Source organism: Scyliorhinus canicula, chromosome 19 (assembly GCF_902713615.1).
Source record: "Scyliorhinus canicula chromosome 19, sScyCan1.1, whole genome shotgun sequence".
Taxonomy (NCBI): Eukaryota; Metazoa; Chordata; class Chondrichthyes; order Carcharhiniformes; family Scyliorhinidae; genus Scyliorhinus; species Scyliorhinus canicula.
In genome coordinates, this window is record NC_052164.1 from 92,562,263 (window position 1) to 92,588,080 (window position 25,818).

Below are 25,818 nucleotides of genomic sequence, written 5' to 3' on the forward strand. Positions count from 1 at the left end.
AAAGAGTAGCTGAGACATAGGATGAATAATCCACAGGGACTTGTATCATTCAGTCCTTCATTGCAGACCAGAATATATTCTTGCCATATTTATGGCATTATTAGAGCTCTGCCCATGACAGTTTTGATTTCCAAACTTAAATTTGTGGTGGTTTACAAAACAGTTGTTTGCAGACACTCAGAATTATGATGTTGTAGCTGGACAAAAATAAATAAATCGCTCTATAACTTCAGCGTCACTGGTCACATATCTTAAAATTAATGTTACTGATCCACATGACTCAAGTCTGGTATCGAATTAACTGTTGTGGAATTGCATTTGACATCTTTTACTTCATTAGTGAATTAGTTTCTGAACCATTCTGCCATTTCACAGCGCCAGGCACCCGGGTTCAATTCCCGGCTTGGGTCACTGTCTGTGCGGAGTCTGCACGTTCTCCCAGTGTCTGCATGGGTTTACTCCGGCCGCTCTGGTTTCCTCCCACAATTCCCGAAAGATGAGCTTGTCAGGTGAATTGGACATTCTGAATTCTCCCTCAAGTGTACCCGAACAGATGCCGGAGTGTGGCGACTGGGAGATTTTCACAGTAATTTCACTGCAGTGTTAATACAAGCCTACTTGTGACACTAATAACAATTATTATTATTATAGTAATGAAGTCATCATAGGTTCTGTGCATTAAAAAGTTGGTCTTCCCTGAGCCACAATACTGAAAACTTTTTACATGCCCTTTGAGAAGCTCATCAAATTCAATAAAATATTCAAGGCAGGCTGGTATAAATTACCTCTTCATGTTGACAATGTTGACTCCTCATGTCCTCTTCGAGATAGTACCGAAGAAGATAGCAGTTTGACTGTGGCAACAACACGTCACAGCATTTTCTTCCAGTAAGAGCACTCCTTTTCAAACTGACCGACAACACAGATTCTATTTCTTGCCCAACTTTTTCAGGCGATGTGGCTTCTCCGGAAATCAACAAGTCTAAAGTCATCAGATAATTCACCCATACTTTTGGTGGACGAGGAGGAACGTGCAGTGTGTGTTCTGTTCAAAACTTCAAACTTTTTAAAGTAAAATGACAAACTGTCTTAATGACTAGTTTTGATCTCTTGCCTCGCCTTCACTTTACTGAATTTTTGACTGCCAGATTGATCATATCGCTTCATATTAACTGATCTTTCTTGATTTTAATGAATATGGCTTCTCTGAAAGAGTAGGCTTGTTTTGCCCTTCTCAGCCTTGGGGGTTGATTCGCCCTGCTCCTCTCACAGCTCGACAATGGCCAACCCGAGTCCCGACCGGCTGGCTGGCTCACTCACCACCTCCCTCGTGGCTTTTCTCACCAATTCGCCTGGCAGCGCCTCGCATCTCACCTTGATGGCCTTGCCTCACCACTGGCTCGGCTGCCTGCCCAGCCCTCCTTGGCTGTTGCCTGTGAGTCGAGTTGGTCCTGCCCCCCTCAACAATGGCTTACCTTGGTGAATCCCAACCAGCTGGCTGGTTCACCACATCCCTCCCTCATGGCATTCGTTTGCCAGTTCACAGAAAAATCTGAGGAAAGAAAGGAGAACCAGCGAGGAGGGGAGGGGGGAGGGGGGGGGGGGGGGGGGGGGGGGGGGGGGCAGAGAAATGGGAGCCGGAAGTAAGGCACGGGATACCAAAACGAGCATGACACCTCCAGGAGCGGGGAACGAGGAAAATAAAGACGGAGGACGGGAGGAGCAGCAGAGGCGGAGGCGAGCGCGAGAAGGCAGCGAGATCCGTCCGGGAGAAGCAGGCGACAACAACACAAAACACAGCCAAGTATCGCACACTGAAATTATCTCCCCGGTACCCAAATGTATATTTGCCTCCCCAATCCCCCCCCCCCCCCCAACCTGCAAACAGTCGCCTACTTACGTGTTGTAAATAATTTTGGCCAGGTGTACAGAGCTGCCGCTGTCGAGCTGGTGCACAATACCCTACCAGTTATTCTATTTTATTTTTTATTGTATTTTTTTTTACTATGTACTATTTTCTTCTCTTTGGTATGTTTGGGTGTGCCCTTCTCTTCTATATATGTATATATATATACACATGTTTCTTATCCTGTGTACATAACGGTAATTATACCTTGTTCAAAAACCCAACATAAAAACATTTATATAATAAAAAAGAAAAAGTTAATTAAGTAAACACAGGAGCTCTCCACCTCTCTCTCCCTCCTTTTTTAAATTTAGAATACCCAATTCACTTTTTCCAATTAAGGGGAAATTTAACATGGCCAATTCACCTAGGCTGCACATCTTCGAGTTGTGGGGGTGAAACCCACGCAAACACGGGGAGAATGTGCAAACTCCACACGGACAGTGACCAAGAGCCGGGATCGAACCTGGGACCTCGGCGCCGTGAGGCAGCAGGGCTAACCCACTACGCCACTGTGCTGCCCTTTTTTAAAATTTCTCTCTCCCTCCTTCATAGATTAATGATTTCTTCATTCATTGATGTTTTTAGATAGTGATTGAGTGCATAGCTAAAGAGTGGAATTAAGATAGTCATTGTTTCAGGTAATGAATCAACTATTGATCTTTCGGGTCTTCTCTGTAGAAATTCAGACATTGTTTCACCGAATGTTTCATATGAATGGACTATTGTATTTCAGTGCATTTAGCAATCAGATTTGATCAACTAATTAGTTACAGCATTCTCTATGACCAGCAGATTCATGAAAAACCTATTCTCATGGGGATGCGCACGTAGACACAGAATTATTCTTTTTTTAAAAAAATATTTTTATTCTTTTTCACATTTTCTCCCAAATTTGCACCCACCAGCAATAAGCAATAAGCAGTAACAAATATAATGTTAATCCCCATATCAACAACAATCCCATCCTCCCACCAACCCCCAAACAACTGCCCGTAAGTTAACATAAACAAATAACAAAAAGGAATCACCCTTAATCACCATTAACACACACAGTCCCCTCCCCCCAACCTTCCCCCCCCCCCACACTAATATTCAATGTTATCCAATTCTTGAAAGCGCGTAATAAATAACGTCCATGAATTGTAGAACCCCTCCATCCTTCCCCTCAGTTCAAACTTAACCTTCTCAAGAGTCAAGAATTCCAACAGGTCCCCCCGCCACATCAGGGCACAGGGTGGAAAGGTTGCTCTCCATCCCAACAGGATCCGCGTTCGGATGATCAACGAGGCGAAGGCAACAACATCTGCCTCCGCACCCATTTCTAACCCCGGCTGGTCCAACACCCCGAATATGGCCTCCCGAGGGCCCGGGTCCAGTTTCATATGCACCACTTTAGAGATTGTCCTAAAAGCCTCCGTCCAGTAATCTTCCAGCTTCGGACAGGACAAAAACATATGAACGTGATTTGCGGGACCTCCCCAGCAACGTTCACACACATCTACTACCCCCCTCAAAGAGCTGACTCATCTTCGCCGTAAGTGAGGTGTGCCCTATATAACATCTTCAGCTGTATCAGCCCCAACCTCACGCACTCTCCGGAGGCGTTCACTCTCCGGAGCACCTCACACCAGAACCCCTCCTCCATACCCTCTCCCAACTCTTCCTCCCACTTTGCTTTGATCCCTTCCAGTGATGCCTTCTCCTCTTCCAAAATAGCTCCGTAAACCGCAGACACTACCCCTTCCTGAGTCCCCTTGTCGTCAGCATCTCCTCCAGCAATGTGGAGGCCGGCTCCGACGGGAAGCTCTATCTCCTTTCTGGCAAAATCTCAAACCTGCAAGTATCAAAACATTTCTCCCTGCTCCAGCCCATACTTCACTCCCAGTTCCTTCAATCCTGCAAACCGACTCTCAAGAAACAAATGTCTGAATTCCCTTCTCCTCCCATTTCCAAAAATGTCCGTCCTACTTCCCTGGCTCAAATCTGTGGTTCCCCCAAATCGGCATTGCCGTTGGCTTTCCCCCTGATTTTTACAAACATTTGAAAATGGCCTCGGATGTCAGCGACCTGGGATAGGGGCAGTGTTACTATAGGATAAGTCAGGAATAGAGAAGTCAGTGGGATACTTTTCAATGAAACTAAGTGTACCAAGGAAAGTATTCCACCACTGAAAAGGAAGCCTTAGCATTGCTACTAGTCCGTCAGCATTTTGAAATTTATGTCAGGCTTGGTGATAAGCAAAGCCTATTCTATGCTGACCATAATCTGTCTGCGTTTGTGGAAAAAATTAAAACTCGCAACGTATGATTGTTCCATTGGAGTTTATTGCTGCACCCTTTGGGCGGCACGACAGCACAGTGGTTAGCACTCTTGCTTCACAGCACCAGGGTCCCAGGTTCGATTCCTGGCTTGTGCCACTATCTGTGTAGAGTCTGCACGTTCGCCCAGTGTCTGCGTGGGTTTCCTCCGGGAGCTCTAGTTTCCTCCTACAAGTCCCGAAAGACGTGCTGTTAGGTGATTTGGACATTGTCATGTGCGAGTACCTTTAAGAAATTGGTATTTATCGAATAGCTGTAGTGGGTGTACCTTTAAGAAATGGGGGTTTGTCAGAAAGCTGCAGTAATGTCAGAGAGTGGGTGGAGCTGGGCTGTCTGTCTCTATCATTTTTGCGCAGGCAGCTACAGTGTGTTTTTTAGTTTCATTTTGAGAGATGGATAGCTGCAGGAAAAGCAAGCAGCTGTATAAGGATCTCTCTGCAATCTAAAGGCTGTCTCCAGATCATTTGGGTGATTTCAAAGTGATAACTGCTCTCAGTAGAGAATTTAAACCTGGGGCGGGATTCGCTGACCCCCCCCCCCCGCCGGGTCGGAGAATCGCTGGGAGGGGGGGGGGGGGGAGGGAGCGGAGTGAATCCCACCCCCGCCGGCTGCCGAATTCTACGCACCGGAGATTTGGCGGGGGCAGGAATTGCGCCTCGCCAGTCGGCGGGATCGCCCCGGCGATTCTCCGTCCCGCGATGGGCCAAAGTCCTGCCCGTTCTGTGCCATTCCCGCTGGCTTAAATTGGAGTTGTCCCTTACCGGTGAGACCTGGGATCCTCGGGGGGACTTTAATTTAAAAGTACTTTAGCTCTCTGTTGCACTACACCTGTAAAGTAGGCCCGTGTGCTCCCCATAACCACATTCTATTAAAAGTTGTGGGTCAGGTGAACTCCATGATACACTTGAATGAATTAAATGAAAATCACTTATTGTCACGAGTAGGCATCAATGAAGTTACTGTGAAAAGCCCCTAGTCGCCACATTCCGGCGCCTGTTCGGGGAGGCTGGTACGGGAATTGAACCGTGCTGCTGGCCTGTCTTGGTCTGCTTTAAAAGCCAGCGATTTAGCCCAGTGTGCTAAACCAGCCCCAGTGTTCTGTATACCCTGGCCCATAACAACATTCTGAATTCTCCCTCAGTGTACCAGAACAAACGTCAAAGTGTGGCGACTAAGGAATTTTCACAAACTTCATTGCAGTGTGAATGTAAGCCTACTTGTGACTCTAATAAAGATAATTCTTATTATTGTTATTAAACATTCTGCATATTCCTGGAAAGAACAATATTATTGCAGACAGTGGCGGACTGGGTCTAAAAATATTGGTTGCCAGGAGACAAAGGGGGCCCACCCACAACTACAATGTTATCATTTAATTTTCAAAACGAATAAATAAAATTTTCAAAAAATACATATGGAAAAAAGGGTACAATTAAAATGTTTGTGGAAAAAATGTGTATTTCTTAGTAATTGCAGTGTACATGTACTGTACATATTACTGGCAGTAGATACCAAATGTAAATACAGAATGTTATAATTGAATTTTTAATTTTTTTTATTTTAAGTAATTGGTTGATATTTTTAAATAGTTTACTGCACAATTTACACATTAACAGATAGTTCAAAAGCACAATAGAGCATTGCATGCAGTCCACTATATTAAGAGCAATCGTTTGTGTTCGCTAGATGATTGTGCAAATCTGCCAATAATTGCTTCTGCATCCAATTCATCTAACAATTCCTTTTCAATGGATAGCAACATGTATGATTCCAAATTCTCCTCAGACAGCGAATTTCTTAACCTTGTCTTTATGATCCTCTCACATTGGACTTGAGTAACTGATAGTGTGCAGATGACTTAATAAAGTTCATAAAGGTTATCTTATGCCTTCTCATGAAGTCTGTTGGATGCCAGAATTTTTAGTACACACGATGGGCAAGTGCTGCAAATTTTACAATTGTTGCCATTGGAATCCATATTCTCACCATCATTAAGCAATAGCTTTAATACATCAAAGTTTGATCTTTGCTGATTTGTGGAAACAGCTTAATAATACCTTCCAATGCTTCATCTTCAAGGCCCTTCTCTGCAATAGTTTTAAACTTTGCTGGGTCCAAGCAGGACAAATCTTTATACAACTGTTTGTGTTGTACAAAGCGTGATTCTAGTGACTGGACAATACCATCTATTATTAGGTTAAACACATTTACTCGAAAATCAGCTAGAGAATCTGAGGAATTTCTTTCATCATCAATAAGCTCATCTGCCATTCTTTTCTTCTTCCTCTGCCTCTTAACTGGCAATGCTGTTTCCAACGCATCAATTTCCAATGTTTGATTTTCATCCATATTCATCTGTGAAATCCTGTCATTACATTTATTTACAAATTCCAAAGCCTTGCTGTGAACGTTATCAAATGTTCTTGTCTGTTCCTTCAACTTTGTTGTAGCTGAATCTACCAAACTCCATGCAGTAAACATATCTAAACCACTTTTCTGTAGATAACTTGATAACGGGGTTGTAGTTTCAAATATATACAAGTAAGTAAATGCTGTCAATATGGTTTCAAACTTTAGAAGACTTTGAAGTAAAACATTTGCTTCATGTTTTGTTTTTGCATCAAACTTTTCTGAATCTTGTATCATTGATAAGCATGTCAATAGATTTACCAAAGTATTGGCAGCGGCATCATCAAAACGTTCAAATATAGTTGTTGCTGCATTGGAATTTCCTGACCATCTGGTCTCACCAATTAGCTTTAATCGTTTCATTTTTTCTTGTCCTAGATGTTTTCCAACAACTTCTATCCATACAGCCATTCTCTTGTATGATGCTTTCACAAAAGTTGCTTTATTCTGGAGCAAATTGAAAAAAGAAACTGCAGGCACACAACATTTTGTTGTTTCAGTTATCACCAAATTCAAGACATGGGCATAGCACCATATATGAACATGTTGATCAGCCACATCAGCAATTTTACTTTGTAAACCATTATACTGGCCATGGTAGCTTGCAGCGCCATCTGTGCTATCAGATAAACATTTTTGGGGGTCAATTTTAAGATGCTGTAATGTTTCAATCAATAGATCAAAAAGTCCCTGTCCTGTACCATCATTACTTGGCACAACTGAAAGTAGTCGCTCACAGATAATACCTTTAAGCACATACCGAATAATAATGCTAAACTGATCGATGGATGAATTATCTTGTGTTGAATCAACCTGAATAGAATAATATTTTGCTTGAGAAACTTCATGACTAATTCTTTCTTGTATCATATTCTTCATAATTTTGATTAACATGTTTATAGTTGTTTTACTCAGGTATGTAACAAGTCCACCACTGCCTTTACTTTGAGCCTTTCCTTGTTGCTCTAATCGCTTGATTCTTTGTTTAGACTTGTTTTGCACTGCAGAAACGTGAGCTGCCATAATGGGGTCATATTTTGCCATCAACTGCACTGTAGCTAAAAAATTGCCATGATTCAGAACCTCATTATCTAGAGTGTAGGCTGATTCATTTCTGTGACCTCGAAAAGGAAGTGCTTGCTTGCCTAACATCTTTATGATGTCTATAATCCTCATGACAATACTTCTCTGCTTCAATATTTCTTCTTTCCTTTTAATTAGTGATGCTGCAAAAAATTTATCTAAGGTGCCATCATTAACCACACTGATATATTGCTGAGCATTTCTGGCATGTGTTGTTGTCGATTCATGTAAAGTCAAGCTCTGGCTAATACGCCTGTAGTCACTAAAGCCACGTACAAAGGGTGATGGATTACAAATGTTGGGAAACTCAAAGGCTAAGCAGTATGAACAATATAAGCATCTATTTTCTATGTTAGCCATTTTCTTGGGACTGAGTCATTCATAATTTTCCTCTCATACAAACGAGCATCAAATGGCAGATCATCAAGTGGCTGAAGTGGATGTTCAGCAAAAAACTGTTTTAGCTTTGCTTGTGATGGATATTGGAAGATTCCAATAATTGATCTTTCATTTTCTTGCGTAGGTTCATTTACAGGATGTGCTTCAGAAACCAAGTCATTTATGCTTGAAGGAATATCTGATTCCCTGTCACTAGTTGAAGCTATGTGTTCAGATGTTGCAACTACAGGCAGTACAGATACTGTAACAAGGAAGCCAGAAGAAATATTGGGCCTGGGTTGATTAGTAATGGATGCATTTGTATTTGTCTCTACATTCAAAGTAGCTCTTCTCTGTTCTTGTAACGCGCATGTCATTGCATCATCACCATAAGCATTGTTTCTTGCTTCTTGATTATTTGTTGCAGAACTAGATATTGATGTGGATTGTGCTTGTGGTATTATAAACTCTGTAATAGGCCTGCATCGCTTGGTTGATTCCTTCCTTTCTGCTTCTTTTTGTTCTTTGTGTTTTAGTGACCCAGATTTATGCTTTTTTTTTCCCATGATGGTAGGGGTAATATTCCTGAAATAAAAACTTAATTAAAAATAGCCCACATTGGGAAAAATGAATATTGATGATTGCAAGAATAACTTGAAGGAACACCAGATAAACCCCTACTTGATAAAAAATATAAAATAACTTACTTACACTTCAATAGGCTATGTTCATTAGTCAATACTACTGTGGCCTATGCAGCTTCAGAAGAGGAGACAATCCACTGTCCAGTGTTCACACCAGCAAGCAACTGAGACAACTGTTGAAACTTAGAAGTTTGGTCCGACTATAGTAAGACATTAAGAATGGTCCCACGACCAAAGTTAACATGTCCAGTTTGATACCAGTGTAGTGTTACAAGTCGCTACCCTTTGAGTTTACCAATCATGGCTTATCACTTCAATATCTTTGACCTCATGATTCACGGTCAAAGGTACCGCTTCTCCTTTTCGGTGACCTCACGGCCCTATGTACTGCTTGATATCCTTTCAAGTTGCCGACCATCTCAAATCACGAACTGTAACTTTATCTTTAAATTCACACACTCTTGCTGAAAACGTGGATTTCCAACTATGTCCGACCCGGGTGAACCAGCCTCCCCCCCCCCCCCCCCCCCCCCACTCCTTTTCACATCCGTTTAACACTGCTTCGTTCCTTCATACACTGAGTGATTATTTGTTTGTTTCTTTATTGCATTATTTGGTATTGCTCTTTTTAAAAACAATTATATTTTATTAAGTTAAAATACAAATCTCAGGAAAGAAGTTGGAGATTTATTTATCTAATTAATTATAATTTTTAAGGGCCCTTCAGAGATTCACGGGCCCCTTCTTGGCTCTCCGGGCCCCGGACCGATGTACCGGCTGAACCAAGACTACTGCTTGATATCCTTTGAAGTTGCCGGCCATCTCAAATCACGAATTGTAACTTTATCTTTAAATTCACACACTCTTGCTGAAAACATGGAATTTCCTTAATTATGCCCGACCCGGGCCCCCCAATTCCACATCCTTCCACTACCTCCCCTGCTTCATTCCTTTTCATGCACTGCTTATTTGTGTCCTGTTCTCTTTTTGTTCTTATTCCTTTTTATTACTAAAACAGTTGTCTGTGTTTGTTTCTTTATTGCATTTTTATTTGATATAGGGGGCCCACTTCATTAGGGGCCCACTTGCCATCGGGCAAGCTGACACCCTGGCCAGTCCGCCACTGATTGCAGATGCATTGTGACAAGTTTAAATGCTGATAATTGTCAGATATGAGACTGGGGGGAACTTATGTAGTGAGAAAGAAAGGATAAATGGATGTGTGTTTGTGTAACATACCTTGTGATGAACTGACCTTGCAATGGCATTCCATCCCTCTAAGAAGGAAGGTATGCAAGAGTCCTTCCTGTTTATTTGCCTTGTTCTCATTTATTTTATTTTATTATTTTTGGTCTATGGACCATAATTGGGATGTGACTTTAAGCAGGAGATTCAAAGTTGAAATAGCCTGCTTGCCAGGACACTGTGTTCCCAGGTTTTGTATTTTGGAAGAGAGAAGCCAGACACTTCTGCACCGAGTGGGAACCAGCTTTGGAGGGAGTCAATTTGATTGGTTAACTGGCAACTGGTGGGTTGGGCAGGGACAGTGTTCTGCCTGACCACGGTCAGTCATTAGTCCCTGCGTGATGCTTTCTGAGAGAACTCAGGAAAAGTGTTTAGACATTGAAAGTGTCTCGCTCTGTCTCCTGCTTGCTAAAATAAAAGAATTGATCTGTTGTTCTGAAAGCAGTGAGTGCCTGCCGCATCTTTTGCTGTGAATCTGAAGTGATGCTGAGTCTACAGTGAAAGTAGACAACCTACCAGAGAAAAGCATCTCAAGCCTAGAAGGAAGAAGTACCAAAATAAAAGCCTGAACTTCAGAAAGGCATTGACTGGAAGTCATCCCAGTGCATGAAAGATCCTTATCCTTTTATTTTATTTCTGTTTTCTTTCCCTTTCCCCTCTGTGTTGTTTGTTCGTGTAGAGTGAGGGGCAAGTTAGGAAGGGGGGGTGAGAAAGAGATAGTAGATAGTTAGTTTGTGCGTGTAAAGTGAGAGGCAAGTTAGGAAGGGGGGGCTGGGAAAGGGGTCGTAGATAGTTTGTTACATTTTTGTCCGTTTCATTGTACGACTATTTATAATAAAAGGTTTCTTGTGTTTTAAAGTTCCAAACCTGGCGACTAGTTTATTGGGCTCAACCAAGGACCTCAGGAATTTTAAATAAAATCTAATTTCACCCATGTTGCAACTCTGGGTCAAGTGAGGCTGGAATTGACCATGCATTAGCCCAGGGTGACGTAACACTCTGTAACAAAGGAAATGCTCCTTCATCCAATCGTCCTTGCTAATCAAAACAGAACTACAATTTTGTCCACTAATCAAGCGTTCAAGGTAGCATCATGTGCGTGACAAAGAATTAAATCCAGCGATTATGAACGTTACATTTGCATTTCGTAAAGAGGGCATCAAAATAGATGACAGGTTTCTTTGTTACTACATTTACTGTATAACAATGGTAGGCACATATTGTTTATGTAGAATTTGCAAAATGTTCAGATACAGTTTCACTGAAACCAAAGCTTAGGAAGAGAAACTTGCTAAAGTGAAAGCCATGCATCTATAAATACAAGAATTGTTTTGTTATTCTAAAACTAGCATGTTTGGTACAAGATGCAGATTATTCCCTGGTACTTCTCCAGTCAAGAGGAACAGTGGCTTGAAAGTGGGAAGAAGTCTAATAAGACTAGGAAATGGAGGCACAAGTAGCACAAATGTTGCATTTACAAACAATCACATATCGAACAGATAAAGGCCATGCAGCCCAACCAGCATGCTGGTGTTTAAGCTTCACTCGAGCCTTCCCATTCTTACTCAACTAACTCTCATCAAAAACTTTTATTCCTTTTTTCCTTACATGCTTATCTAGTTTCTCCTTCAATTAATAAATACTACTGGCCTGCACATGTGGTAGCAAGTTCCAATTCTCACCACTCTCTGAGAATAGCAGTTTTTTAAAAAATTCTGTATTTGATTTACTGGTGATTACCGTATATTGATGGTCCTTAGTTCTGTAATCTCCCTCCTTTACTTCTCCTTTTCTCTACCGGAAGCACAGATTCAGGATGGGCCATTGGCCCATAAGCACAAGCTGTTCGACAGCTGAATTGGCATTCTTAATACAGGAGCTTAGATTGTGATGTTGGGCCTTACAGCTGAAACTGACCCGTTCTTTACCCAATGTCTACAAACACGCATTTGCCAGCAAGAAACACTACATAACAATCAAAACCAAGCAGCTTATTTGTTCTGTGGACCAACGCACTGAAGCCACTAAAGGTACCTGTATTGTCATCCTGGCTGGCTGAGATGAACAAATTCACCTTTCTGGAGCCATATTGGATTTTATGGCTGAATTTCAATCTGTGCAGTGTTTACCAAGGGAGATCTTGCTGGAGTATTTATTTCATTGTGGAAAATAAACTCCAAGCCTCATGGAATAAAAGAAAAGCTGAGGGTGCGACTGTGTTAATGTTTTTTTGATATATGTTTTTCCAATTAAGAGGCAATTTAGCATGGCAAATTCACCGACCCTGCACATCTTTGGGTTGTGGGGGTGAGGCCAACGCAGACACGGGGAGAATGTGCAAACTCCACATGGACAGTGACCCAGGGCCGGGATCGAACCCGGGTCCTCGGCACATTGAGGCAGCAGTGCTAATCACTGCACCACTATGCTGCCCTAGCTGTGTTTAATTTTTAATTGGGAACCATATCCTGACTAGGTACCATTTAGCAATTTTGATTCATTCACCCAATCCTAAATCATCCCGAACATCACATCACTTTATGAATAGAAGTCAACATGTCACACCTTTTAAAAGATATTCACATCAGAAAATGGACACATGTTGACCATGCTTGTCCTTAGATTCTGAAAATCATTGCTCTACGTTACGATCTTGGTGAAGTCCAGTAACTCTTAAAAATAAATTCGAACTCCATTATTAAGTGAAAGAATTGCACCACAAGATTTCAAATTTTAAACAAAACCTTTTACTGTGCAAGCATTAAGCAAATTAAATACTAACGACACAATAACTTAAATCTTAAACTTAAATCTGAAAATCTCAATCGGACACTCCTTGATCCACTTTCATTTCCGACCAAGAGTTCCTACAGGTCTTGAGGGTTCCTTCATTTCTGCTGGGACCAAACCACACTCCCAGGAATTCACTTTGAATCTCCTCAGTGTTCCCACTGTTCTATGAGGTATGAGATTTCTTGGACTCCTTCCATTAGCATCTGGCTGGGCAAAACCTCCAATTCTCCTCCAACACCTCGTGAATGTGTACTCTCCAGCTCAAGCATGGGTGTCACTGCCTTTTTGCTGAATGACTCCAAATCAGAAAACATCATTGACTCCGCTACTTGTCCCAGTGACTTCCAAGAACTAACTGAATCCTTCGGAGAGAAAACGCAGAGATAAACCCCAAAAAAAGGGTACTCCCCAGCACAACCTATTTCCATAGCAACGTGGCACAATTGTGATGTTCCAGACAGAAATTTAAATGAATTAGCTCTAACTCCAAAACCCCTCACTGAGACAGCTGTAGACACTCTGTCTCTATCACGAAATCTAATCATGAAGCCCAGAGAGGGGGGTCATCCATTGTTAGTGATTTTCCACTTCCAACTCTGACCTTATTAAATAAACATGGATCACTCTTTGAACTGCAATTACTCTAGGTTTGTTCAGAGTTTCTCAAACCATGAGCTTTAATTTATTTTACATTTAAATGTTTCAATCCCCCAAACTAAACGCTATATTCCTAAAATATATGAATCAAGAAATTACATATTTCTAACATTCAACGCTATGGATGCTAATGATCCGTACATCCACCAACGGTATATTAATTTTATTTTTTGATGGGATGTGGGTATCACTGGCAAGGCCAGCATTTGTTGCCTATCCCTAATTTCCCTTGAACCAAATGGCTTGTTAGGTCATTGCAGAGGGCAGTTAAGGGTCAACCACATTGTGTGGGTCTCAAGTCATATGTAAGCCAGACCAGGTAAGAGTGGCAGATTTCCTTACCTTGAGGACATTAATGAGGGGCTGCACTGTGACGCAGTGGTTATCACTGCTGCCTCACAGCTCCAGGGACCCGGGTTCAATTCCTGCTTCGGGTGACTGTGTGGAGTTTGCAATTTCTTCTCATGTCTGCATGGGTTTCCTCCAGGTGCTCTGGCTTGCCCCCACAGTCCAAAGATGTGCAGGTTCATGCTAAATCACCCCTTAGTATCCAAAAGGTTAGGTGAGGTTACTGGATTACAGAGATAGGGCGAAGGTGTGGGCTAAAGTTGGCTGCTCTGTCCAAGGACCAATGCAACCTCGATGGGCCGAATGGCCTCCTTCTGCACTGTAGGGATTCTATGATTACAAACACATACGTATTCAGGCGAATGTGAGAATTTTATGATCACTTCACATACCAGATCTATTAATTGAATTTAAATGCTGTGATGAGATTTGGACCCACGTCCCCAGAGCATTAGCCTGGGCCTGTGGATTACTAGTCCAGTGACATTACCATTATGCCAACACATTCCCCAAGTAAGCTTAATACTGTAGACTTCAGAATTAATATTTGTAAAGAGGAAATAAAAGTAAGCTTGTAAAATGCAGAAATGATCTCATTCATAGATAAAACTGCGCTCATTATGTGGTCACTTAATTACATTCCGGTTGTATTAAAGATATCTGTACATTCACCAACACATCTCAGTCACCTCATGTTTATCGTTATGCTTTAAAAGCTCCTGGTCAAAACAGGGATGGAAACTTTGTGCAAAATCCTCTTTCAGTGGCATCAAAATGGGGACAATGACTATAGCAACTTTGCTTGCTGACACATCACTAACAAACAAATAGATGTCACTACAAAGGAAATTCTACATTGTTTTCCAAGACACTTTTCATTTGCAGTTTAAAAGCTAAGAATAATAAATTACTGATGAACGCCAGTACATGAGCACCATCGCCCTTTACTCCGTTTAGAATTAAATACCACAACGTCTGAACACAAATTCCCTTAAGCATAGTGATTGCATATGATTAAACTGTAGTTACAACAATGCATGGGAATACCCAGCGCCGACAGTGCACACATTAATCAGCACAAAAAAAAACTTTAAATGTTAGACAAAAATGCCTAAAAATATACACCATGATCACAAAACATATCAGTGGAAAAAATGGCCACATTAAGTGTAGAAAAGCTAGCATGGAAATGAACCACAGCCAACTCGAAGACTTTGTGTGCCTTAGTCCATATACAAATGTCAGCAACAATATAAATATTTCTAAAACATGAGCAAGGAGCAATTATGTGAACACAAAAGCTCTCCAACGTCTATGTTTCAACTTTTTCTGTCAAGACAACAAATCAGGTTTTATGATGGCGCTCCATTACAATTGCACATTCTTGGGACCCATATTTTGTTTAATGTAGAGCTAAGCCACGTGAAGGTGGTCCTAGGTTTCATTTCTGTCTCGTGCTGCAGTCTGTGCTAACAGTTTCTTTGTAGGACAAACTGCATCAAACCCACATCAAAAATCAAAATATTGTGGATGCTGGAAATCTGAAATAAAAACAGAAAATGCTGGAAATGCTCAGCAGATCAGGCAGCATCTGTGAACAGAGAAACAGTGTTAATGTTTCGGTTCTGTGACCCTTCATCAGAATTAAACCTACCTTGGCTGTGAAATCTACAATATTAGGTTCAGTAAAACTGTCCCACTTATATTGGCTGCTCTCACAGGATATCTCCATGACCTCTTTGTTATCTACCAAGTGAAAATGTTAATGTTCCATAGGTGCTAACAATCGACATGCATCACCATTCGTAAAAAAGCAGGAAAGGTACTGATGTAGCAGCAAATCCAGCCATGTCTCAAATACACCATGTTTCAATCAGTTCCGGGATGGTGAGAAGGATTTACATAATGCTGGGGCCAATAGAGAGCACATAAATATTGCTTGAGCAGAGATCAAGTTTCAGCAGGTGCCATACCTTCTTTGACACAAAATGAAAGCACCTTTTTGTGTAAAATATGTTTAAAAATAGTCTTTCAGGGAATTCTGTGAGCTGTAAATTATTTGCAAACAGTTGATCATGCACTTTAGCTGGTAAACTGAAAGAAAACCTATTATACAAAACTGCATCATTGTGCTTTACCAAGCTATACTCAAAATATAAGCAAGAATTATGTTATAATGGAAAGCTATATTATCAGCTCAGTCACAGTCTCTTTCGCAATACATTATGCAGTTTGTACCAAAATATACCAAACACTAATCTATACCAAAGGATTTGGGCTTTTCAATATGGACTTTTAATACCAATTCTTAAGGAAAACTAAAGAAATTGACTTGAGTTGCAAGTTGTAGGCAACATCATCTGGAAAACTAATGTCAATAAAACTAATTATCTTAAAAGTTTCTCAGTTGATTATTTCTCATTCCTAAAGAGTAAAGGATGGCCATTAAAACACTCCAGTATACATTCGTAAATTTAAGGCTTGAAAATGGCAAGTAATTTTTAATATAGTTTACTATTATTCATTTCCATATCAAATATATGAAAGCTACTATTTACTCAGCCGGACTAGTTTATTCTGTCTAATCCACTGGACATTTTATTAAACAATAGTGCTTACTTTCACTTCAATAAACAGCTCACGGCCATCATTGTAACACCACAAAACAATATCACAAACAGGCAAATGGAGAGTGATGCTGTATCACTCCTTATTTTCCCTGGTTAGCTCAATTAGCTAGGCAGCTAGTGTGTAGTTCAGAATAACCTCAAATGCACAGGGTTCAATCCCTGTTCCGGCAGAGGTAGACATGAAGTCTGCCTCCTTGTACCGTCTGCAAAAAAAAAATCACGGCGTAAGCCAAGGTTCCGTGACCCTTGAATAACCAAGGATACTACCTGAAGAAGAAGACGGTCATTTTGTGAATTAATTATGAAGGAGTTGAGCCTTGGAGTGAATAAATTGGTAACTCTTCAACTCGGCCTTTCGTAGTTATTACAGTGCTTCATTGGTCATTACTCAAATCACATGCTTGTCATATGCTACACGGTAAAATATTGCAGTAGTACAGATAACAAAATACACATTTTTAGGAACATGTGACATTATATAAACTCTAACTTAACTAACTTAAAACCAATTAAACTTAACGTTTCAAAACATTCAGCATCACCTTTTTAGAACAGTTCAAGTTCAATGTAAAAGTGCTAAATCCCCTTAGAAAAATGTAAGTGGACAAAATGCAGAACTAATTTAAGTTGCACAGAAGCTTCTTTCTTTGTTAAAAGATCCAGCAAACCATTATGGCCAAAACAAACGCTAGGTATCCAGCTCAAGCGGTGCAACAGGAGCAGTAGTTGTTGAAAGTGGCCAGTGCACTATTTCCAGCCTCTTCTGGCCCACTCATTATGTTGGTACGAGTGCCAGCGCAAGTGAGCCATGCATGCACCAGAAGCTTGCAAGTGGGGAAATTGTGATATCAAATGATCTTTCAGGTTGATTGGATAAATCACCTGATGTGGACCAGGCAGATCCAGTAAACACTCGTAGTTTAACATTCATTCAGCTGCACAAGAGACCCCCCCCCCCACCTGTAGTTGAATATTCATTCAGTATTTTCACGCCCCTCCCCCCCGACCCCACCCGACCCCACCCCGCTCATCCCCTGTTACTCGCATTATCTGAAGAACCAGTCATCCAACTTGCAGATGAGATGTTTTTGTCTTCCAGTTGTTCTTGCAAAGTTTCTATGGGCAGCATAAGTGGTTAGCACTGTGGCTTCACAGCGCCAGGGTCCCAGGTTCAATTCTCCGCTGGGTCACTGTCCGGAGTCTGCACATTTTCCCCGTATCTGCGTGGGTTTCCTCCGGGTGCTCCGGTTTCCTCCCACAGTCCAAAGACGTGCAGGTTAGGTGGATTGGCCATGCTAAATTGCCCTTAGTGACCAAAAAGGTTAGGTGGGGTTATTGGGTTACGGGGATAGGACGGAAGTGAGGGCTTAAGTGGGTTGGTGCAGACTTGATGGGCCGAATGGCCTCCTTCTGCACTGTACGCTCTCTGTTCTGTTCTGTTTATAGAAGTACTGTGGTGTGTTCGTGAATTAATTTTTGTGTCTTGCGAGATTTTGAAGGGAGTGTTGCTGAATCTTGACAGGGAGATCAGAAGAGTTTACTGCCCTGTCTACAGAAAGCCTGAGTTATCGGATCTATTGGTACAGTCCCAACTGGTCAACAGCAAAACAGGACATGGAGCACCAGCTTCAGAGAGGGGAGGTAGTGCGCAAAAGAGGAAGGCTTTCCACAGAAGGTGCTAAACATTAAGTGTTTTCATGGAACACTTCTCCTACCTCATTCTCAGCCAGGGGCAAAGTTTTTTTTTTCTTTTTTTTAAATTTAGTGTACCCAATTCATTTTTTTTTCAATTGAGGGGCAATTTAGTGTGGCCAATTCACCTACTCTGCACATCTTTTGGGTTGTGGGGGCGAAACCCACGCAAACACGGGGAGAATGTGCAAACTCCACACGAACAGTGACCCAGAGCCGGGATCAAACTTGGGACCTCGGCCCCGTGAGGCAATAGGGCTAATCCACTGTACCACCGTGCTGCCCAGCCAGGGGCAAAGTTTGAGGCACCTAAGATTAAGAAAGAAAGTGGCACTGAACTCTGCCATCTCCTTTAACACATCTGGATGGCACTGCCAGCAGCCAAAAAGGTAAATGTCACCCTGAACATCTATGAATTCTTCCAGGCTGGGGCAGGCAACATTTCCCAATTCACAAATCATCACTGCATCAGGGAGGTGACAGAGGCCCTGTGTGCCAGGAGAGGAACTTCATAATTTTTTCTTTTATCACAGAGAAGCATAAAGAATGGGCATGTGGTTTTGCCAGGGTAGAGGGATTCCCAAATGCAGCAGGGAACCAGGAACCACATGCATGCTGCTCTGCAAATCCCAAATGAGAGGTCCAAGAAATGCAAGGGCTACCAGGCTAGCAGCTTGCAGTGTGTGTGCAACCATGTCTGAACCATCATGTTGTTGAATGTCTGCTATCCTGGCAGCAGCCATGACTTCATGCTGAGGCAGTCAGCTGTTTATGCCGCCTTGCTGTCTTTGGGCCACCACATTGAGGCAAGGGAGGGGTGGCCTCTGTGCATATGATTCATAACTCCCTTCCATTACCCGACCATGTGAGAACAACACACCTCTTACAAGATCAGTATTCACCAGAATAGATTTCCCCAAGTTCATGGTGGTTTGCTGTGATCCTCACAACCTCTTGCAACCAGGAATCAGGATGCCACTTTGATGGAGATAGAGGGGCCCCTTTGTTCTGAATGGTGTCTGGAAGCAGCTACTGAGTTTCCGTTTCCTAGAAGACCTCAAACCATCAACACTGCTGCATCAACAATTCCTCACCTTCTAATCCACCTTCTACATCCCATCACAGCATCCTGTTGTCCAAAATGCTGAAATAAAGGCCAACAAAAACCTTTCCATAGCAGCTTTACCCACAAACACGTCCAATAAGATAAGATATACAAAAAACAATGAATTGTTCACCTTTGTACTTCTCCTTAATGCACGTTTTGCAGTGTCTTTGCTTGGCCCTGCGTTCCATTGGAATGTTACCCCAATGGCTCCAGCATGTATGGTGGAAAGCTGCTGACCTTCAGTGGAGGAGACTATGAAAGGCTTTGCAAACTGAAGGCCTAGCTTCAGACAACAACACCTCCTCATGGGTGGTGGCAGTCTACAATGGCTGGCTGGCTGAGAGGCAACAGGCTGGAGCATAAATGCTGTCAACATGAGGGAGCTCTCAGCTCCCTGGGGCTCTCCCAGTCTGGTGCCGCAGCAAACCTAGAGAACCAGTCTGCCTCTTGGAACACTGTAATCTGTAGTCATTGCAAAGAGCAAATACGATCTCGTGACCTCAATCTGAGCTTTCATGCAGATCTGAGTCATTGCGTGGCATCTTTCTCTGTACTGCAACGGAAGTTGAGACAACGGTCACCACATTCTCCATCACACCCGGGTCTGCAACGGCTATCATGGCACCACCGCCTCCACACTGGGATGTATAAACGCCATGTTCTAAATGCTGTCCAATGTCACGTTGAAGCTGGGCACCTCTATACTCCACGGGAGTAACAGGCTGTCTGCCAGGCCCGTCAATGCACCAAGGATCTTGGTGCGCATGCTCACCAGTTTTCTCCAATGCACCCTCAATTAAACACAGCAGGCCCAATGCCTATCTGGTTCAAAGAAGCCTGCGTGACTGACACCCATCCATCACTATAAACTTTCATGCCCTCCACCACCTGCGTGTACAATACAATGCTGCAACTCACCAAGACTCCTTCAGCAGCACCATCCAAACCTGTCATCGTTAACATATAGACGGACAAGGGCAGCACACGCATGGGAAGACCAGGAGCTGCAAGCTCCCCTTCAAGTCAGACACAATCCTGATTTGTTAATATATCACCTCCCTTTACTGTCACTGGGTCAAAATCCTGAAACTCTCTCCCTGACAGCATTTTGGGTCTACCTACAATCTAAGGTAACTCACCACAACCTTCTCAAGGGCAATCAGGGACGAGCAAGAAATGCTGGCATTTCCAGCAATTCTCACATCTCAGGAACAAAGTTTTAAAAATTGGAGTCTCAGACTGCCAGATTAAATTGCTACATCCTTTACTGAAAAAGAAAGGGGAAGTGGAGGGCAATAATTCATGCAATAATAACAAACAATGCCAATTGTTGAGGGCGGGGGTGAAGGAAACATTATTTCTTCCTTTTACTTCCCACTGGGGAACTTTCTCAAGGAAATCTAAATTTCTAAGCATTTTGAAAACCATATATGAAATGGGCTAGTAAACTGTGAATTAAAAGTAAATTATTTCCTTCCTAGCCATGGACAGACCAACTACGTTATTTGCATGACTATTTCCCTTCCTGTTGACACATGCACAAATACACTGAGCTGTTAAGCATCTCAACCACAAACCAGCAGCCTCCACAACTTGGTACCATGGAAACAAATTTCTGACTTCCTGAAGTAGATCAATACTGGTGAGTTTGCAAATGAACAACTAAAGCCAAATCTAAAATGTCCATAATTATTAATAGTTGGAATATTTTTAAAAAATCTATATTGCACATGGTCAGATTGAATCAATTATTTTTGTGTCTATCTCAAGGGCTGTAAAATCTGATACACAAGTCATACCATCATGCATGTTTCATATAAGTGCACACTGCTGAGGCTAATAACTTCCATCACTGTTAAGGTACAAACAAAAGCAATATATAATTTATGAAATACTGGGCTGGATCATTTGATCGTGCCCGACTCAAGATTGTCACGGATGGGACACAGACCATTTAACGGTCCACTTGGCGCCAACTTCCGGTCTCCAGGCGGGCGAGGCCGAAGAATCCCACCCACTATGACACTTCAAATCATAGAATCCCTACAGTACATTTATTCTGGTTTGGCCAAATATCGCCAATTATCACTCTTGTAACAACTCAAGCTAAGAACAGTCAAAATTGGAAAACCAAAGTGAGACTAATCCGCCATATTTTTGAGCAGATAACCCATAACACAGCACTAAAAGTTGCTTATCTGAGTGTTGGTTCTTCCTCATGTCTTAGATACTGGGGAATAAAAATGGGGGAAGAGGTAATTCAGAGAGTTTTTGTTAAACAATATAAAAATGATAGTCTCCATACATGTCGGTTTAATCGAATAACACCATTAAAAATGTTCCACATTACTGAATTGGTCACCTTGACTGGTCATTATTGGTCATGTTAGATAATGAGGAATTTTCTTCAACATACTTTAAGGTATTTTAGATCAGACATTGTTCATATAAACGAGGTTTGCAGAACGTCTGAAGGGATTTAGAAGTTCATGTTGATCTTTGAAAGTGAAAGCGTGGAAAATTGGAAGCATTATAAAGGTTGCATTCTTGAAAATCAAACTAAAAGTAGAATTTAAGTGAATCCCAAAAGTTAACTCATGAAGGATTACAGTACATGAAAGATTTTTGAAATTTGCAAGAGATGATTGATGGATAAAAATGGCCAACACATACTGCCACTCACTGCAGGCCTCTCCAGAGCTGAGTTAAGACTACCCCAAGGAATTGCCTGACACTGTAGCAGCCTGCTATCCAGGCAGATTGTCTGATTTTAGGTTCCTGTCACAAAGGACTGGAAAGCTGAATACAAATATTATACTTATCTTTGTTAATGCATACTTGAATAAAAGTACCTTGATATAATGCTTTGATTACTTACAGAAAATTTTTCAGGTGTGTCCATGATTCAAGAATTCACACTACTGCAAGTCAGATCTGCAGCAGTTTGGAACGACCTGAACAAATTACTTTCAACACTGAAGAGCAACACAGAGAAAGACATTTAGAAGACCCAAATTTCAGAGTTAATAATACATTTTTAGAACTTACACCCAACTTTCTTTCCCACACAAGCTGACATTGTAAACGGACCCCTTCTCCAAAGGTAGGTAATCCAGTCCCATCTCTTTGCAATCTGCAATCAACATCCCATCACCAAAACAAATCCTTCCTTGACCCTATGTCCTTGTAGACTATCACCTCATCTCCAACCGCCCTTTCTTCTCCAAAGCTCTTGAACAGTCCTAATCAAAAACAGAAAAGTATCATTGTGACAACAAAAACACCACCTCCTGGGTCGAACTGAACCAGACTGTTTGCAATCTCAGTATTCTATTTGATCCAGAGCTGAGCTGAGCGACTGGCCCCATATCCTCCCCACCACAACAATGCCTCTCACTTCTATTGCCTGACTCTGCCTGTGCCACAATTCATCTTCCACTGAAATTCTTATCTATACTTTTGTTAGCTCCAGACTCAACTATTCCAATGCTCTCATTGCCAGAATCTCATCCTCCTAGCTCCATAAACGTGTGCTTTTCAAAACCTCTGCAACCTGCATCTAAGCTCAGACAAGTACCATTCATCCATCACCACAATGCTCATTGACCTACATTGCCTCCCATTCTATCAATGGCTTAATAATAAAACTCTCATCCCCATATTCAAATGATTCCTCCCTATCCCAGCAACGACCTCCAACACAACCCTCCAGTAACTGCATTGTTTACCCCATTCCCTTCACGCCACCTGTGGTGGCCACACCTGTAGCCATCAAGGGCCTAGGCACTGGAATTCTCTCCTCCTCCCGCTCTCCCTTAATGGATATTTTTAAAAATAAATTTAGCGTACCCAATTATTTTTTCCAATTAAGGGGCACTTTTGCGTGGCCAATCCACCTAACTTGCACATCTTTGGCTTAGGGGGTGAAACCCACGCAGACACGGGGAGAATGTGCAAACTCCACACAGTGACCCGGGGTCAGGATCGAACCGGGGTCCTCAGTGGCTTAGGCAGCAATGCTAGCCACTGCGCCACCTTGCCGCTCTCCCTTAATGGATAATCCATAAAATCTGTCTCCTTGACCAAGCTTTTTTTTTGAAATGTTTTTTATTGAGTTTTCATATTTTCTATCCAACAAATTACAAATTATTAGAAAAAAAACACGCAAAAATTAACGTATATTTACAGGTAAGCATCTTCATAATAACAACTGTGGCCGCCCCCTTAAGCCGGCATACATATTTTACATTCCCCAATATGGCCGAGGCACATGTTTATAGGCATTTATTTACAGTTTGGTTTTGGGCCTTAGCTTGCCATCAAACCCCCATAACGAACTCGTAGCCCCCCCCCCCCCCCCCCCAGCTACCTTCCCCCGATTCCCGTCCATTTTCCCCTGATTCTTGGCCACCCGACTATTCTTCCTCTTGTTTGTTGGCCACAAACAGGTCCCGGAACAATTGCATGAATGGCTCCCACGTTCTGTGGAAGCCGTCGTCTGACCCTCGGATGCCGAATTTGATTTTCTCCATTTGGAGAGATTCCGAGAGGTCGGACAGCCAGTCTGCAGCTCTGGGCGGTGCTGCTGACCGCCAGCCAAACAGGATTCTATGGCAGGTGATCAGGGAGGCAAAGGCAAGGGCGTCCGCCCTCCTCCCCAGGAATAGATCTGGCTGGTCTGAAACCCCGAAGATCGCCACTATCGGGCATGGCTCCACCCTCACCCCCACCACTTTGGACATAGCCTCGAAGAAGGCTGTCCAGTACTCCACAAGTCTGGGGCAAGACCAGAACATGTGGGCGTGGTTGGCCGGGCCTCTTTGGCACCGTTCACATCTGTCCTCCACCTCCGGGAGGAACCTACTCATACGGTTTCTTGTTAAGTGGGCGCTATGTACCACTTTTAGTTGCGTCAGGCTGAGCCTTGCGCACGTGGAGGTGGAGTTGACCCTATGCAGTGCTTCGCTCCAGAGTCCCCACCCTATCTCAATCCCCAGGTCATCCTCCCATTTCTTTCTTGTTGTGTCCAGTACGGTGTCGTCCCTTTCTACCAGTCGGTCATACATGTCGCTACAGTTCCCTTTCTCTAGGATACTTGCGTCCAGTAGGTCTTCCAGTAGTGTCTGTCGTGGCGGTTGTGGGTACGTCCTTGTCTCCTTTCGTAAGAAGTTTTTGAGCTGCAGGTACCGTAGCTCGTTCCCCCTGGCTAGCCGAAATTTCTCTGTCAGTTCGTCCAGTGTTGCAATCCTGTCGTCCGTGTATAGGTCCCTGACTGTCAGTGTCCCCCCGTCCTGCCTCCACCTTTTGAAGGTGGCATCAGTCAGTGCTGGTGTGAACCTATGGTTGTTGCAGATGGGAGCCTTGTCCGACATTTTGGTCAGGCCAAATTGCTGCTGCAGTTGGTTCCAGGATTGGAGGGTGGCTGTCACCACTGGGCTGCTGGAGTGTTTTTTGGGTGGGGATGGGAGTGCTGCCGTGGCGAGGGCCCGGAAGGAGGTCCCCATGCAGGAGGCCTCCTCCGCACGCACCCACTCGGCTTCTGGCTCCTGGATCCATCCCCTTACTCGCTCGGCTGTTGCCGCCCAGTGGTAGAATTGTAGGTTCGGGAGGGCTAGCCCCCCCCTGGATTTTGGTTTTTGTAGGACCTTCTTTGGGATCCTAGCATTTTTACCCCCCCCCCCCCCCATACGAACGTTGACCAAGCTTTTTAATCGGCCATTCAAATATTTTTATTTGGCTCTATGTCATTTCTTTGTCTGATTGCATGTCCGTGCTCAGCTGGAGGACATTCAACATTGTTAAAGACATCAAATAAATGCACATTGCTATTGTTCTATACAGCTGAAAGTTTTTTTTTAAAGTCACTTAGAAGTTACAATTAACTCATATATTGAACCAGAGTTTTATTGTATGGTTGTGTTGGGTGACAGTATTAAAGGAAACTTTTAAAGCATTATTTTTACTACTGGCTGTGGTCACTTGCTCAAAGCACATCTACCAAACAGAACAATACATCAGTTTACCTTTTGACATGTGATTCCACTCGGAGGGAAATCGGATTTATTATAATAAATAGGCAAAATTGGCATTTCCTGATGTTAAAAAAATTCCTGCATTCTTATGAAACAGTTAGACATTACAAGGCTATGTATTGAAATAGGAGGAAGTCAGTTCGTCAGTCATATAAACTGCCAACGCTCAACATAAACTGTCATTTGAGTGAGACATTTATCAGGTTACCATCAACTTGTGAAACTGCATATTAGCAATAAGCTGCCTTCACAACTGAAGGGGTAGGAGGGCAAAAATTGGAGAAGAATTTTAAAATTAAGACTAAAGATTACCTTAATGACTTTGTGCAACTAAATCATATAGGGCATATTGAATGCTCAGACTGCACTGGCTTGATTAATCCCTGCCAGGGCATCAGTGAACCACATTGCAGATAGGGGCAAAAAAACAATCAGGTTTCTTGCACTTGATATTCAAGGATTATTTGCTGGAAAGCGCATATCGGGTGAGAACAACCTTTGCAGGCACAAGGTTTAAATCACCCACTGGCAAGCACTCGCTGTCCAAGGCATGATCTCACCCCAACAACGAC

General features: G+C 42.6%; 1 protein-coding gene across 2 annotated transcripts in view; it reads right to left on the reverse strand.

Moving 5' to 3' along the window:
- LOC119953854 (dixin-like) overlaps positions 1-25,818 on the reverse strand; it is a 160,979-nt gene that overhangs the window by 131,150 nt on the left and 4,011 nt on the right. The window contains exon 2 of one of the 2 annotated variants that reach the window (XM_038778430.1): positions 22,093-22,189. The exons of the other annotated variant lie outside the window; for it this stretch is intronic. Within the exon in view, the coding sequence (XP_038634358.1) occupies positions 22,093-22,116 (24 nt within the window). The 5' untranslated portion in view covers positions 22,117-22,189. The remainder of the gene's footprint in view (positions 1-22,092; positions 22,190-25,818) is intronic. 2 annotated transcript variants of the gene reach the window in all.